The sequence below is a fragment of the Alternaria ventricosa genome (assembly GCF_023758065.1).
Source record: "Alternaria ventricosa strain BMP 2768 chromosome Unknown scaffold_5, whole genome shotgun sequence".
Lineage (NCBI taxonomy): Eukaryota > Fungi > Ascomycota > Dothideomycetes > Pleosporales > Pleosporaceae > Alternaria > Alternaria ventricosa.
In genome coordinates, this window is record NW_026055685.1 from 713,043 (window position 1) to 729,008 (window position 15,966).

The window sequence follows — 15,966 nt, forward strand, 5'->3', positions numbered from 1 at the left end:
GCGAGGCAAGCAAGGGGAGAGGAACATAAAAAAGAGAAGGAAAGCCAGTCGCAGCCATGAAGTTCATCAAGCAAATCGCCCAGCGCCTGAACCCCGACTTACACATCCCCGGCACCGACAATCCACCGCCCGCCGTGCTGCGCAAGTCAAAGAGTTCAACAACACTACTAGTAACGGAGAAACGGAAAGAACTCTCCACGCCGCCCTCGCACTCCTCGCTGCGCAAGAAAGCAAGTTCCATGTTCCTAGGCCGCGGGTCTAACATCCAAGATTTCGCAAACTGGGGAGACACACCAGTTCAAAGCACCGGCACGCCTACCGAGGCAACAACATCAACAACTAGTCTTCCCCCGCCGCTACCAAGAACGCCAGTACGAGCCCCAGGAAACGCCTACGCACTATCATCCCCGCTTTCAACACCGCGACCGTCGACGCAGAACTCCTCGCGAACAACAACACAGCCTTCCACGCAAACCTCAAGGCAACCCTCAACGCGCACGTCTACCAGAACATCAACTCGAACCACCCAGACCCCCACGCCCGTCATACCAGCAATACCCTCACCAAAGGACCCCGCGCCAATAGCCTCATCCATGGCCATGTCCGTCAGCACATCCGATAAATCCCTGCCTTACTTCCCGCTCGCGGGGCAGGCCAAAGACGGATTCTCCAACACGGAAGAAGCGACTGCGACGTGTTTCTGCGGCGCGGTTCAACTCGCTTTTCCGGTCGAGGGCCCGGGCTTGGTATCGACGTTTGTGTGTAATTGTGCGGATTGCAGGAAGATTACAGCAAGCATGTTTGCTAGCAATTTTACGGTTAGGGATTCGTAAGTCTTTCTTGTTCCTGTCTCCATGAACTTCAGGGGTGTGGGGGAGATGGCAGTGCAGTGACTGACAAGAGATGCAATAGACACCTGCGCCACCTCCGTGGCCGTGTAAACTTGTCGTCGTACGGTCAGGCCTCGACGATAGCTTCAGGCCATACTATGACCAACTACTTTTGCAAGACGTGCGGGACGCTCATGTACCGCGTTGGCGCTGCTTTCCCGGATTGTTCCATCTTGCGGCTTGGGACCGTGGATGATTTCAATCTGGTCGAGACGAAGTTGAAGCCGACGCGCGAGCTGTTTGTTAAGGATAGAGTGAGTTGGTTTGACGGTGTGAAGGGGGATGAGGTCAAGAGGTTTCAGGCTATGTTGTAAAGAGTGTGTGGGGTTTGTAAGACCTGGAGGAAGAAGTTTGGGAACAAGGGAGGATGTTGTACGGAACGACGTGGCAAGTGAATATGTTGTTGGAGCTGGTGTACGGAGTTGGAGGGATATGGGCAGGCTCAACTGGTAATGATTGAATAGGAGAGCTGGAGTGTAATATTAAACATGAGATGGGGCGTGGAGGCCTTTTGAATGTCTGCGCCAAGGTGATGCTGTGAGACTTAAGATATAGTATATTGATGCATTGCATTCGTGCGAAGAGACTATCTCGAGAACACACCATGCTCCTGGACCTAAAAGCATGACGCCACGCTGATGTATGATAGTGATAAAGGAGAATAGAAAGACATTGCAGAGTCTGTCACTGCACATCACATGCCAAGGGTATCACTTACAGCCACTCATCCACATCATCCGCAACATCCATATCCGCATCCACACCTCCCATCTGCCGATCCTCTTCTTCTTCGACCTTGATCTCCTGCTCTCCGATAGTAGCGGAAGAGTCATCGCCATCATCGTCGTGAGGAGCTGTAGGAGCGTCATTTGTCGTCGTCACGGATTTGAGACCACCAAAGGCGTCGTTTGGAACCCATGCGAGATCGAGTTTGCCAACGTCGGGTATATTGAGGGATTGGTCGAGGAAGGTTTCTGCCTGGTAGCGCTCTTTGAAGGTTAGGATGAGGGTGTCGGCTTGCTCGGGGTGACGCTCAATATTTGTGCATTCGGGTATATTCTGTACATATCGTTAGCGGAAATGATTGAATACACGGTTGAGTTCTACTCACAAGAAGGTGTTGCCGCAGAGACTCATCCCTCGGTGTATCTGGCTTGATCATCGTGACTGCCAGACGCCTAGGCCGGTTGTCGAGCTTCTTATTCACCACACTTCGACCAGCAAAGCCACCTGCACGGCCTCTGTACGCGCCCCGATAAGGTGCAAAGCCCCTACCCCGTGCAAAGGGAGCGTATCCTCGACCTCGGTAAGCTGGATTGAAGGCGCCACGGCCATGAGTCGCTGGTTCGCTAGGACCGTGTTGATCGAAAAGTTCCGCTGCTTCGGCTTGTAGCGTTGCAAGAGTCTGAGCGAAGTCATCGTTCGGGTCCCCTGATAGTTCAGCAAGTTGTCGCTTAATCTCTTCTATCTCTTTGTTCTTTTCTTCCAGCTGTCTCTCGATGTCTGCAGCTCTCGCGTCTGCTTCCGCAGCCTTACGACGACGCTCTTCAAACGCCTTCTGTGCTTCAGCCTGCCTAATTGCGATCGCCTCTAGGTCGAGCTTCTCTTCTTCGTCTTCTTGCTTCTCTTGGGCCAGCTTTTCCTTTGTCTCTGGTGCGTACCAGTAGACCTTCACGAATCGGTTCTCAAAGACGGCTTTGGGACTATGATAAGCACGCCTAGCGGTCTGGCGATCAGCAAACTTGATCACTGCCAACTGCCTCCTAGAGTGTAGCTCAAGCTCATCGATATCGCCAAACTCTGAGAAGTAGGTCCGTATGCTGTCCTCGTTGAAATGCTCCGCTGGGATCTGTTCGACGACAAGTGTCCTATTTGTCTTGTCGCGCGAGTAGCCCGGCAAAGAGAACGATGCGCGCGCCTTTCTACCCTTAGTTGCACGAGGCTGGCCACCGGACGCTCCTTGCTTGTTGAATCCTCTAGATGGCTGTACAGCAAGGAACGACTGCTCCGGATCGTACTCGGGGATTTCGTCGGGCGAAACAGCTATGGCGGCGTCGCTATGCTCGTGTGGACAAAGGTTACCCAGCGCGCAAAAGCCCTTTTCGTAGTAATCAGCACACTTTGTCTTGGGTTGTCCTTGCTTTGAGCCACCGTCCTGCGCATTGGAGAAAGGAAGCTGGGGCATGCCCGGCAGATTCGCCCCGAACGCTGCTGCCATGGCAAAGAAAGCCATGGGATCTGAGGTATCGAACGGTAAAGGGCCTGGCGGCGGCGGCGGAAGATTCGCGAAATTCGGCATACCGCCAAAACTCGTGAACCCGTTCTGTGTCCGCGCATCTCCAGTCCCGGCACTCCTGCCGCCTCTGCGAGCTGTCTGCTTCAACGGCCTATTAACTCCTGCGCCGCTGCGGGTATAATGTGGATCCTGGCCCTCTTGCAACTGGCTGTTGTCCCTCTCCAACACCTTGCGCTTCCTCGACTGATTCGAACCATCCTGATATAAGCCCTGAGCGGTCGGTCGGTCGGGTAGGAGGTGTTGTGATGCTGAGTTCCTATTCGCAGCAGGACCTTTTGGGGCCCCAAATGGGACGTTCGACGGATGCGGTTCGTATTCGAAGTTGGTGCTGCCAACTATGGACTGTATGGGTGCGGATTGTGAGGCTTGCGACGATGCTTGTGGTTTCGCGTCATTCGCTTTCGGCTTCGGAAGATAGCTCTTAGCTTTGAGTGCTGCAATAACGTCTTTTGCGAAGGGCTCGGTGTCTTTGGGCCATTAGCGACGAAGTTTTACGTAGACTTCGCATGCGCTTACTTTCCGGGCCAAGAAAGTCTTGCAGTGACTCGATCAAAGTACGCTGCACGTTTGCATCCGTGTCGTCGACGGTAACGAGGGCGGCTACATAGTCAGCGAGCACTCCGCCTTCCACACCGGAGCTAGGGAGCAGATCAGTATGCGCCTGCGCGACAGCTTTGGTGAGAGCAATGTGTAGCTCCGACTTACATGTTCTCCACATTCGGTAGCAACCAACTCTTGAACACGGCATGATCTCTCTCCTCGAGTAACATGGCGAATTCTAGGAGCAAATTGCGTTCATAGCCAGGTTGCGCGATCGCGTTAATGTCGAGTTGCAGTCTGGTACTGCGCTGTGGTGTTTCTGGTGGGACTTGGATTGCGCCGAGCGTACATCTTTCGCGTTGCTACTAGCGCGACGGCAATGTCATAGCTCTCTTACCCGTGAGCACGTGACGTCAATGCCCCGCTACATTCACCATCTCGAACTATGCTTGTTCCAAGACGAGAGGAATCGCACCAACAAGGGCCTGGACATTGGATGCATTCACTCACAGCTAAGCCATCTTCACTGAGCATATCACATCTTGAAGAATGCATAGATATTTGTGCGATATAGCTTGATTTTCTCCAACTATACTACACTGAGAACATGTAAGGAAAAGGGTCATCATCCGTATCTTTCGTGCAAAGCCCCAAAAAACCTGACTAATATCAAGGGCGAAACCGCCCGGACCGACATTTACTAGCTCTGGTTGTCCCATGGGGGAGCTGTTTGCGTCATACATCGACCAGCGGCCACGAGCTTGCCCATGACTGTCGGATGACCCAGAATCGCGAATAAAGGAAATCTAACGCTTTTGCGAGCATTCCCTTATAGCTTGTCGTAGTACTGCAAGATTTGTTAGCATATGTTGTTTTAATACCATGCGGGAGGAAACTTACGTTGGAAACGTCGGGCACTTCAGTCTTGATACCCTTGCGCTTGCGCATGTCGAAGACGATCTTTCCGGTGAGGGTGGAGGGGTCAAGTGCCGAGCCACCAGTGAGATGTTGCCAATGGTCGAAGACTTGTTGTGGGAAGGCCTGTCCACCAGTGGCGGCACGGAGATCGGCGGTGAAACCGAAGGACTCGTTGACGGGAAGGTACGCCTTGACGTTGAAGAGAGGGGTACCAACACGCTGGGCCTCCTCGAAGACGTGACCTCTCCTGCGGGTGAGGACACCGTAGATACCACCCATAGCCTGCTCGGGAACCTGGATCTCGCAGAGGTAGACGGGCTCGAGAAGAGTGGGCTCGGCAAGGAGAGTGGCGGCGTAGAGGACACGGCGCGCAGTGGGGATGATCTGACCACCACCACGGTGAATGGCATCAGCGTGGAGGGTAACATCCATGATGTTGAAGCGGATGGAGCGCATGGGCTCCTCAGCAATGGGACCTTCCTTGGTAGCCCACTGGAAACCAGAGACGACGGAGTCCTTGATTTCACTCAGGTACTGGACGGCCTTGGTCTGGTCAACGAGCAAGTTGGCACCGGTGGTGTCGGGACCGAAGCACCAAATCTTACGGGCATCGGTGACGTCCCAGCCGTGCTCGTCAGCAAGGATACGGGCACGCGACTTGATATCATCACGAGGAGCGATGACACCCGTCTCGATAGCGCGGGACACCTCCTCGTCCAAAGGCTGAGCAGTGAGGTAGAGACGGTTGTGCTTGTTGGGCGACTTGGACAGCGCGGTGATGCTGGAAGTGGCGTTGACGGTCTCACGGTACTGCACGACGGGGTCGGAGATACGGAGAGGAACACCGGCGTGGTCCTCCTCGAGATCCTTCAAGCAGATCTCCAAGTGCAACTCACCGGCACCGGCGACAACGTGCTCACCAGATGGCGAGATGTAGGTCAAAACGCAGGGGTCGGACTTGGAGAGACGCTTAAGACCCTCGACGAGCTTAGGCAGATCCTGGGCGTTCTTGACCTCAACGGAACGCTGCACAACGGGAGAGACGGAGAACTTCATAACCTTGAGGTTGTGGGCAGTCTCGTTGGTGGTGAGGGTACCAGACTTGAGCAAGAACTGGTCAACACCGACAAGACCGAGAATGTTACCGGCGGGGACGTTGTCAATGGGCTCGATGAAACGACCCATCATGAGGATGGTACGCTGAATGGCCTTAATAAACAGGTCCTCCTTCTTTCCGGGGGTGTAGTTGGGTCCCTGAATGCGGACCTTAAGACCAGAGCGGACGGTACCGGAGAAGACACGACCGAAAGCGTAGAAACGACCCTTGTCGGAAGTGGGCACCATCTTGGAGACGTACAGCATGAGAGGGCCGTTGTGGTCACAGTCCCGGATACCGATGGCGTTGACATCGTCGTGGGGACCCTCGTAGAGAGTCTCCATACGGTACTTCTGAGCGGTGACGGGAGAAGGAAGATGGAGAATCATCATCTCGAGGAGAGCGTCAGCGGCGGGAAGGAACTTCCTCATGACAACCTTGAGGAGCTGCTTGCCCTCGAGATCCTTCTCATCGGAAGTGAGCTTGATCTCGAGCTTCTCGAGGAGAGTGGGGATCTCGTCGGTCTTGAAGTTCATGACCGCCTGGAAGATGCGGAAGATGGGGTCCAAGATGAACTGGTTGAAAGCACGCTCGAGGGGCTGACCCTCGTGTGTGCCAACCTTGGTCCACTTCTTGGTCTTGGGGTTGAAGAAGGAGTCACCCCAGAGACGCTCCATCATCTTGTTCTTGTCGACACCGAACTTCTTGGCGTACCTGGAAGCGAACTGGCGGATGGTGAAAGCCCAGCCGTGGAGACCGGAACCGAAGGCGATGGTACCCTTCTCGGGGTAGACCTGGACATCACCGAGGGCCTTGTCGTAGTAGGTGGCGATGACGACGTTGACGGACTCGATGACACGGGAGAAGTTCTGGTACAGGTCCTCCTTGCTGAGCTGGAGCTCGAGAAGAGCACGGTCGACCTTGTTGATGATGACGACAGGCTTGATACGCTCACCAAGAGCCTGACGAAGGACAGTCTCGGTCTGGACGCAGACACCCTCGATGGTGTCGACGACAACGAGCGCACCATCGGTGACACGGAGAGCAGCAGTGACTTCAGATGAGAAGTCAACGTGACCGGGCGAGTCGATCAAGTTGATCAAGAAGTCGTTCTTGGTGGTAGGAACGGGGATGTCCTTGAGGTCGTCCTCGTCCTTGAGGGTGGCGTACAGGGAGATGGCAGTCGACTTGATAGTGACACCACGCTCCTGCTCGTCAGCTCGGGTGTCAGTGAAACGAGCCTCACCAGCCTTGGCAGCCGAGATAATACCGGCACGCTGGACGAGCGAGTCGGTGAGGGTGGACTTTCCGTGATCGACTGTGGTGGGGTATGTTAGCTTTCTGTCCAGCCCGATGCTGCGGGGTTGCCACGAGAGCGCTTACCGTGGGCAATGACGGACATGTTCCTAATGTTCTTAGGGTCGTCCATGAGACCACGGATCTAGCCGCGCAGTCAGTATTCATCCTTCCGGTGTTGCCAATATCGACGTGTGGTGCGGGGTGATGTGTGCGCGGAACGTACCTCCTCGACGGTGAAGCTGGCGTCATGTTAGCGATTGTCCAATTGTTCCCGCAGACAAGAGACGAAAAGTCCGAGCCTGAAAGGGAGATGTGAATGGCGTCGGCAACTTACTTGACCATCTTTGCGGTGTTGGTACTGTTCTTCTTTTACGAAAATTCAGTGGAGGGGAGTTGACGAATACCCCGCTTTGAGCGCGCGGATTCGGTGTATAGGTCGCGGGTTGAGCTGATGTCTCTGGCGATGCAGTCGACCAGAGTCAGACAGACGGGAGTTGATTATAAGCCGTAGAGGCGGGCGTGCGTCTGGTGAGAAGAGTTCTGCGAGGGGGAGCGAAGGTTTTTAGTAGAGCTAGTGGTGGGGTCAGTCGCGCTTTCCTCGCTAAAGCACGGCCCACCAGTGGCGCGAAGTAGCCTGTAATGCCCAAACTGGCCATGCTGCGGCGCCCTTTCGCTTTCGTACCGCACAACTCGATGTGCTGAATTCTGTGATTTCCCCAGAATCGAGGCCATGACTCCACTGATCTCTCCTGGTACTGCCAGTCACTCGTCTGGGGATTACAACGCGGCGGCCCAATACATACCATTGGGTAGCGCCGCGACTGGTGTGGGTCATGATCGGGGGGAAATATCGTCACTTGTAATTTCACCTACTAGATTTGGCCTTGCAGCGGAAAAATGCATGGCTGCATGTGCCCCAGTTGGGTATCTGTGGCAAGTCTACGCCTTGCAAAGCCCAGAATCATAACGCACTGGTACACTGATTACCATCTTTCGTGATTTCCTTGTCAACAGCGCCATGGCATATGTTTCAGAGGCACCTTGCCTGGAATCCGTCCGGAAATAGATGACCTCAGCAATCTAATCGAGCAATTTCGGTGCCCTCCCGCCCTTAGGGAACTGCAATATCATGACTCTCTCTTTTTTGCCAAATATCTACTGGGTCCAAATCAGGCGATTCACAAGATGACGCTTTGAAATCCAGTCGAGAGGCGTACGTTCATGAGGCTGCTACCACGTTGGGCTTATCCCCGGTAATTCCGCAGCCCTTTGGGCCCACTGCATAGTCACGTCTCATTTTCTCAGGGAACTACAAAAAAACGTTTTGGAACACCAGTAAAGTACGAGGTGTGTTGACAGCGAAACCATTGTCTCCAGTTGGAAAGCCGAAGTACATTCGCTTTCCTATCCAAAAGCCTATCCTACATGACCAGAATCTCCAGTAACCAGAACAAGGACGTCGCCCCTGACATCTCTCTTCACCACAAAGACAAGGAGCAAGCAAGCTGTGGACTCATTCCTCCGAGCTGCCGCCTCTGCCTCTGCTTCTACCTCCACGATAGCCACCCCTTCCACCTCTGCCTCTGCCTCTGCCTCTGCCCCTCACTCTTCCTCGTCCTCTGGCATTGCTGTTCTCGTTGCCGGTACCTGCCCACTGATGCCCATCATTCGCGGAGAGTGCCATATCCGTGCTAGCCGGCTGCTTCTTCTTAGCATCTACTGTAGGAAGCGTTTCATGACGTGCTTGGGGCCTCGTAATTCGACTATGCTCTGGTTCTGGCGAGACTTGCGCCATACGGTCCGGATGAATGAATGGTGCTAGTCGTTCTGGTTCATTTCGCTCTTCGGACGTGTTGCGCATCACAGTTTTCTGCGGTGACGTATCGTCATTGCCTTGTGCTTCAGCGACTTGCGCTTCACTCCAGTAGGAGCGCTTCTGGTATCGGTCTTGAAAGGGAGGTGTCGGATCTTTCCGGTTGCGGCTGCCATAACCTGCCTCATGGTAGTGTTCTCCCTTTTCGCGGCGCTTGCCTCCGCGTGTGCCATCGCGGCTTCGGTGGCTGAAATTTAGGCGACCATCTCGGGGGTCATGCGGAGGTGTGAACCGATCGGTCTGGTCAAAGCCTCGCTCATGATCTGCTTCGTCGTGGGATAAATCTGACGGCTTTCGCGGATGACTCTCGTAGCTTGTCTCCATCCGATGAGTATCTTCATCACCACTGACATCACCCCGCTTGGCCAGCTTTTTCCGCTTCTGTGCATGAGGGCGTTTCCGTGATCGTTTGCTATGTGCTCCGTCTTCTGACTTCCTGTCGTCGAATTCAGTCATGGCATCGTCATTGGTCGTTTGTTGTATGGTGCCTCTGTCAATGTCGTCGAAGTTGGCGGCCCTTCTCGATGGATGCACGTTCTCTTCCACGTGAGCAGCCGACTGAGCGAGTGATGCCTCTTCCGAGCGTTGGCGAAATCTTTCCCAATACCCTCCTTCGCGTTCACTGCCCGCACCATCCCTCGCATCACCAACTGTGGCTGGAATACTGTACCAGTCATCGGGACTGCCGATAGAGTCCTATCAGTATTATTTAGCTTCGCCTCTATCGTGCGCAATACGATGCGCAAAGAATAGAAACAGCAAAATCCACACGCAAAAATCCATGTTTATACTCAACGCACTCTTCCGACTCTTGCCCTATCTCTCTCCCGCTCATCTGTCCTAGAATCGTTCGGCACCTCCACCTCATACTCCTCCTCTTCGACCTTGTGAAACTTCTCAACTTCGGCGCGCTCACCGTGCGCACGGGCAGCGTCCAACATGAACCTGACCGTGCCGTTTTGTCCACGAATGCCGATTGCAGACTTAGGTGCTTGATCCGCGCCAGGCGAGAGTGCGACTGGAGTAGCTGGGGTAAGTGGACTTGTAGGATCGATGCCATTGCGAGGCTTGGCGCCGTTGGCTGTGCCTTCTGAGTCGGCAACTTGCTCGGATTTGTACTGCGAATAACGTGGAATGTGCGCTGCTGAAGCCTCCTGGTTGAGCCCAATGCGGATATTGATGAAGTGTTCTAGTGTGTAGGATGGTCCAACCGAAGTGGCGCTGCGGTGATGGGTGTACAGATCGAGCATATCGAGGAGCGTCTCCATAACCTCTGCCCGGCTGGTAGCCCACTTGTGGTATCTCACAGGTCCCGCATCCACGAACTTGGTGGTATCCTTCCCGTGCAATCGTGCGGCAAGCTCTAAGCATGCAATGGCCAAGGTCGGCGTAGACTGCTTCAGCGGCGCGAAGGTCCTGTATGAATCGATGCTCAGGTTCCAGGTCGTCTTGGCCTCGTCTTTCGCGTCGAAACGCAGAGCTCTAGCGAGTTTGACCATGACCTTTTGGGGGTATCGGTTGCGGAAATCGAAGCCGGCGCTTTCGAGCATGAGTCGTTCGAGACCGATGATAAGCTTGGAGTGGTTATCGAAGCGCTATTGATGTGTTAACTTTGGACTCGCGATTACTCTCGCTCACAGTAGGTGCATACCGGATCATCGCTGCTTAGGCTCTCACCAGGCCCAACCTTGAGGTTCCAATGGGCGCAAAGAATCTCCCTACTCTTCTTTAACGTATCTTCAATCTTGCAGGCTGTGAAGAGTGCAGCAGCTGCCGCGTCTGCCCAGTTGTACTCATTGTCCGCGTGTAATAGCCTGAACTTATGGTAGTAGATCACAGCTGTGTTGAAGGTACGGATAGGCAGCTGCAGCGCGCGCCGGACTTGATCTATCCAGGCGACGCCTTGCAAGCGCACGGCATCTTCCTTGGCATCGCTCATATGGATCTCTGCGAGACATTTCTGCATGCGCGACTGCAGGATGTAGGGCTTCGCGATCTCGATGTAGGACGGGTGTGGTCCGACGCGCTCAGGATCGCGCTCCGAGGGAGAGGCGGTGGGCGCCATGACGTGCGCTTTTGCTCAGAATCCGTGCTGGACGTCTTGCGTCGTTGCGACTGTTGGTATTGGGGTGTCGGTTGAAAGCAGCGTGACTGTGCGCAATCGGTCAGGCATTCACCTCTACCGCGCTGTTATGATGGCGTTGAAGCGACAAACGACAATTCGTGGGAAGATCCTGCGACTGGGCAGATGTGGCTGCGGGCAAGCAGGCGGTGGAAACACGAAGACAATCGGCATGTGGAGTGGACTCCAAGGGTCATGGTCATAGCTTTAGTCCTTGCCCGCGGTAGACATGTGGACCATTGAACTTGTAATCCACCCACCACGTTTTGCAACAGCACGCGAAGATTGTTCTTGACTTCATACTTTCTCCATGCCATTATTGCCGTCCTATAGAAGACCGTCTCCTCCCCAGCTTATCCTCTCCTCGTCCCAGTATTAATTCATCCCAGCTTACACTGTACTCATGAAGCCAACGGGCTACTTCTCAAGAAGCGCCAAGGGCCGTAATCATTAATGTCTAAAGATGCAAGACCAGAGTACAAGTGTACCTCTGCCTTGGACGAACCAAATTTTCAACACAGAAATCTACGGACGCAGATGCAAGAAAAGATCGCTCAATGTGCGCATCACGTAGCTGAATAGAACATTGACTGTTTATGCCGCTGTTCGGTCCTTGAATGTAAGAAGGCAGTCATCCTGGAGACGGTTAGCTAATGATCTGAAGAGATGTGCATGGTGCGCAATAGGACTTACCATAGGGAAAATGGTGGCAAACACCTTGATCACCTCACTCTGATCGGTGACCTTGTGGTCCCAGTCAAGCAACATGCTCGCCTTGCCAATCATCAACATGAGGTTGGCTTGCGCGTATGTCTGGCCCAGGCAGTAGTGGGGACCTGTGCCGAATACGAGCCAGTTCTTGGTTTGTTGATCAGCGTTACCGGTGATCCATCGCTCAGGCTCGAACGAGTCTGGGTTGGGGTATGCTTCAGGATCGTGGAGTGCCGGGTATGTGGTAGGAATGACCATGGAGCCCTTGGGAACGGTGTATTCAGGTGTTACAGGGAAGTCCTTCTTGGCCAAGTAAGGAACCATGATGACTGGGGGACGGTAGCGGAGGGTCTCCTTGACAATAGCGCGGGTCCATTGCAACTTCTCGATGGCGTCAAGCGAAAGGGTACCGTGGACATCGCCGTTTCTGGCCTTGATGTTCTCCTCGCGGATCTTGTCGAGGTACTCCGGGCGGTCAGCCATGATCTGGAATAGCCATGTGGCGGCAGAAGAGGTAGCGTCCTGGGAAGCGAAGAGGAAGGTGAAGATGGTCATGGAGATCTCAAGGTCGCTGAACCAGCGAATGACAGTCGCGGGCTTCTCGGAGTCATCGACCTTCTCGCCAGCTTCCACCCTCTTGCGGTACTTCTCAGACTCGATCATGTTGTCTACCCAGAAGTCGAGAATGCACTCCTTCTTGCCACCAGCAGCCATGCGGACCTTGCTCTTTGCGGCACACTTGGAGAACTCATCCAGGACCATGTCAGCGCACTTCTTTCCGTACCAGGTCTTGGTGAAGGGGATAATGATAGGGAAGTTGACAAGCTCGAGCGCAGCAGTGATCAGGTAGTAGTCGTCGGCGATCTTCTTGACGGCCTCGTCAGAGCAGTAGTGACCGACGAAGGTACGGCAGCTCAACGCAGTGATCATGAGGCGGAACTCTTGCATCCAGGGAATGTGCTTGCCCTTGTTCTCTACTTGCGAAAGCTCCACAAAGCGCTTGAAGTATGTGTTGTAGACTTCCTCCTGACCCGGTAGGTACTGTTCGAGCGCTTGACGAGTAAACAAGCTGTTGAGACCCTTGCGGTAGTCGACGTGGGCACGGCCGTCGAGGAAGACCCAGTTCTCAGGGCGGAGGAGCTTCTGCGCGACATCGACGACGCAGGGCTTAACGAAGGCGGGGGAGTTGAAGATCTTGCGGGCCATGTCGCGGGTGGAGGCAATGACGACGAATCTGAGAGCGGTTAGTATAGGCAAAGACTGATGGCAGGTGACAGGGCGGCGTACTTGTGGAAGACGGATACGCAGCTGAGAGGACCGGACATCCATTTTTCGTGGTACTTCTTGAAATCGGGGTTGACAGACTCGAGGAATGGACCGATGAAGGGTATCTTCCACGAGGGACCGACGATTGAGCCCTTGTTCCAGATGTATTTGACTGCGCGAGTGTCAGCAATGTCCGGCGCAAACGTAGCACATGTAATGCCTACACTGGTCGTACGCCACCGCCGTTATGATAAGCGTCAGAGCGAGCTTCCAGGCATTGAAGCCGGAGAAGACGGAGGATAGGAGACCGTTGGTATCGAATTGCTGGAGGACATGCGCAACTTTTGCATCCGCCGTGGGCGAGACGAAACTCGCGTTGACCGCCATATCGAAGAGATTAGGATCGCGCCGCGCTGTGTTGTGTACGGGGGCAGGCGCGAGGGTCGCGGAGGGGAAGATGTAGAGAACCCAAGGGGAGTCAATCGACGCCGTATTATATTCCCGCGCGAGGACGAAGCCGAAAAGAGGATCTCTGATTGTTTAATTGCAGGGCTTGGCGCGAGCGGTGGCCACTGCAAAAGGAGCCATGTCAATCACATCGACTTTCGGACTCTAGTGCGTTATAGGCCTGGCGCTGCCCGGCGAGTCGGATTTAGCACATCCGGGCGCGCGACGAGTGGACGCCCATGGATGATGCTGCCGTATAGAGCGCGGCATCTGTGGTCGGCGGATACGACCATACGACGCATGCGTGTCGTCGGCACATGCAGTAACGTTGTTCGGAGACTAAGCCTAAGTCGTGCGTTGTCTTAGAAATCCACTGTAGGTCTCAGATCTCGAGATCGAGGGACCACGGGGACCGCCCCATACAGTTCTTGCCCTGGTTTTCAGGCACGCGGCCAATCGGCATCTTCGTCCGCGCCGCAAGCACGGCATCCAATTCGAGCCTGCGCATCGCATGTCCAGCACGCCACCCGTGAAGTATGCCCATTCTATCGTATTAATATTCGGGTCAACCAATTACATGCTACCAACATCAATGTTCCCAAGGTCGCGGTAGGGAGTGTCGCTGCAACGTCAAACAGCGACAAGGCCATACCTGGTTTGACAGTAGTAGTCGTCATCTATGAACATGAAAGCGTCGGTACTATTGATGGCACCTCATACAAGGGAACCCCGAACAAATCTGAAGACTACACCGGAACAGAAGATATAGGATAGAAGATCCCACGTTAATGTAAGCTATAGGGTATTCACTTTTCTCCATTCCCTCTAGTCCCACCTGCGATCAAGAGGCACCGCGTTGATGGAACTGGGCCAATATCTGCCTTCTGTGATGGGCAGTGTGGCCTCGGTAGCTGTAATCGAGTCCATGCCCCATCGCTCGCGAAGCATAAGGTCTACCTCAATAGCGGGATAGCCAAACGAAACGTCGTCCGGATCCATAAATGGGATTGCAAGGTAAAATTGTGCCACCCAGGTGTTTTCATCTTGATGAATGGCTTTCTCCTGTATTACCGTTAGCTCAATCTTGGACACTTAGCCTGACGTTGGCGATTGCTATACTTACTTGCTCCCATTGCTTTTGGGTCAATCCGAATATCCCTGTGATGTCACGCGGAAAAACCGACACGACTGGGTCATCATGCGTGACCTTGACAGAGATGTTGTCACAGTCATACTTCATGATATAAACCCAGTTCCTGATAGATTGCAGGAAATTCACGTAGTTGCATTTAGCGCTCAATCCAAAGTCGGGATCTGTGAATTCTGGGAGTTCAGTCATAACAACAAATTCGATGTTGATATCGTGCTTGGATCGCTCTCTCAGAAATTGGCTGAGACCTTGCAAGTTTTGCTCAGTGAAGCGGAGGAAGCGTCGTTCGTAGGAGTATTTATCAAGCTCCGTGAAATGATCTCTGTGCATAACTTCGTTGAACTGTTCGAATTTGACGCGAACCTGGAGATTTCTAATGTGGTTCCTGGGGTACAACAGTGGTTTGGTCTGAACGGCCTCCGGTACATCCCAGGGGGTACCATCTTCGTCAACGTATCCCACAATGTTTTGGCCGGAGTGGTTCTCGGAAAAGCCGAATATAGCTCGCTCAACGCTGCATATGGAAAACGTATTAAGCGCGTAGTATGTCTTCTGTATCTCATACGCAGCTTCCGCACCAACGTATCTGGGGTCCAGAAAATGGCTGGATGGAAGTGGCATATCCCTCGGTGGCTTGTGTGTGTGTTCTTCTCTGACTCGGCCGTCAGGGAGGACAGTAATATTATCGTCGTCGACCAAATTCAGTTCATAATCCCGATGGATTAACTCCAAGTTCGCGATGCGCTCTGTAAGATCCAGGCTCAATTGCACATCGTTGCTATCATGGGCTTTCCCTGTCTTCACATCGGCGTTCGAATTGTTGCCAGCGATAGCGCGGTAAGGAGCTGGTGGTGGCCCCCCGAACGAAATTGTTGGTCCCACGAGGCCGTGGTAATGTTCTCTCTGTAATGGATCGTGAAAAGGCTTATCGTATTTGCGGAAGTGATAGTATGGGCCAACCGGGATCGGACGGTCAGGTTCAACGCAGAGGAACTCGTACACCAAGTCGCGCAGCTCTACGGGGAGCTTTTGATGCATCAGATTCATGAGCCGCAGGCAGTCCTTCATTGCGTAGTAGCGTAGATACTTCTGATACACAACATCATTGGCACGTGCTGCCTTGTTGGTCTGTTCAAGCTCGAGCTTCTTTTTAATGATTCTGCGGGAACGTCAGCTACTCGAATGAATGGTGCGAGTCGTTGTGCAAGCCTGTCATAGCTAGGACATGCGACGCCTACGGCACGGACGCGGTTATTTCTGGCACTCACAGATCTTGTTCGAATTGCGATTGCACGGCCATCCGACGGACAACCGCTTGGAGCTGTTCAAGCTCATTTGGATCATTCATCTTGCATGCG

The 15,966-nt window shown here is 53.8% G+C and overlaps 5 protein-coding genes across 5 annotated transcripts; all 5 read right to left on the reverse strand.

Moving 5' to 3' along the window:
* Nucleotides 1–1,604: 1,604 nt before the first annotated feature.
* Nucleotides 1,605–3,956, reverse strand: J4E93_003615 (uncharacterized protein; the record flags this gene model as incomplete). The annotated part of the gene is made up of 4 exons (XM_049341549.1): nt 1,605–1,949; nt 2,002–3,653; nt 3,703–3,824; nt 3,892–3,956. The coding sequence occupies 4 exons, from the start codon at nt 3,954–3,956 to the stop codon at nt 1,605–1,607; spliced, it is 2,184 nt and encodes a 727-aa protein (XP_049201054.1).
* Nucleotides 3,957–4,555: 599 nt separating this feature from the next.
* Nucleotides 4,556–7,381, reverse strand: COT3 (Elongation factor 2; the record flags this gene model as incomplete). Its single annotated transcript, XM_049341550.1, has 5 exons — nt 4,556–4,573; nt 4,627–7,058; nt 7,124–7,181; nt 7,263–7,278; nt 7,374–7,381. The coding sequence occupies 5 exons, from the start codon at nt 7,379–7,381 to the stop codon at nt 4,556–4,558; spliced, it is 2,532 nt and encodes an 843-aa protein (XP_049201055.1).
* A 1,171-nt stretch (nt 7,382–8,552) lies between these two features.
* Nucleotides 8,553–10,977, reverse strand: J4E93_003617 (uncharacterized protein; the record flags this gene model as incomplete). Its single annotated transcript, XM_049341551.1, has 3 exons — nt 8,553–9,608; nt 9,713–10,507; nt 10,564–10,977. 3 exons carry the CDS (start codon nt 10,975–10,977, stop codon nt 8,553–8,555), a joined length of 2,265 nt encoding a protein of 754 aa, XP_049201056.1.
* A 651-nt stretch (nt 10,978–11,628) lies between these two features.
* Nucleotides 11,629–13,398, reverse strand: J4E93_003618 (uncharacterized protein; the record flags this gene model as incomplete). Its single annotated transcript, XM_049341552.1, has 4 exons — nt 11,629–11,670; nt 11,728–12,979; nt 13,033–13,183; nt 13,236–13,398. 4 exons carry the CDS (start codon nt 13,396–13,398, stop codon nt 11,629–11,631), a joined length of 1,608 nt encoding a protein of 535 aa, XP_049201057.1.
* An 885-nt stretch (nt 13,399–14,283) lies between these two features.
* J4E93_003619 (uncharacterized protein) lies at nt 14,284–15,908 on the reverse strand (the record flags this gene model as incomplete). Its single annotated transcript, XM_049341553.1, has 3 exons — nt 14,284–14,520; nt 14,582–15,767; nt 15,877–15,908. 3 exons carry the CDS (start codon nt 15,906–15,908, stop codon nt 14,284–14,286), a joined length of 1,455 nt encoding a protein of 484 aa, XP_049201058.1.
* Nucleotides 15,909–15,966: the final 58 nt, after the last annotated feature.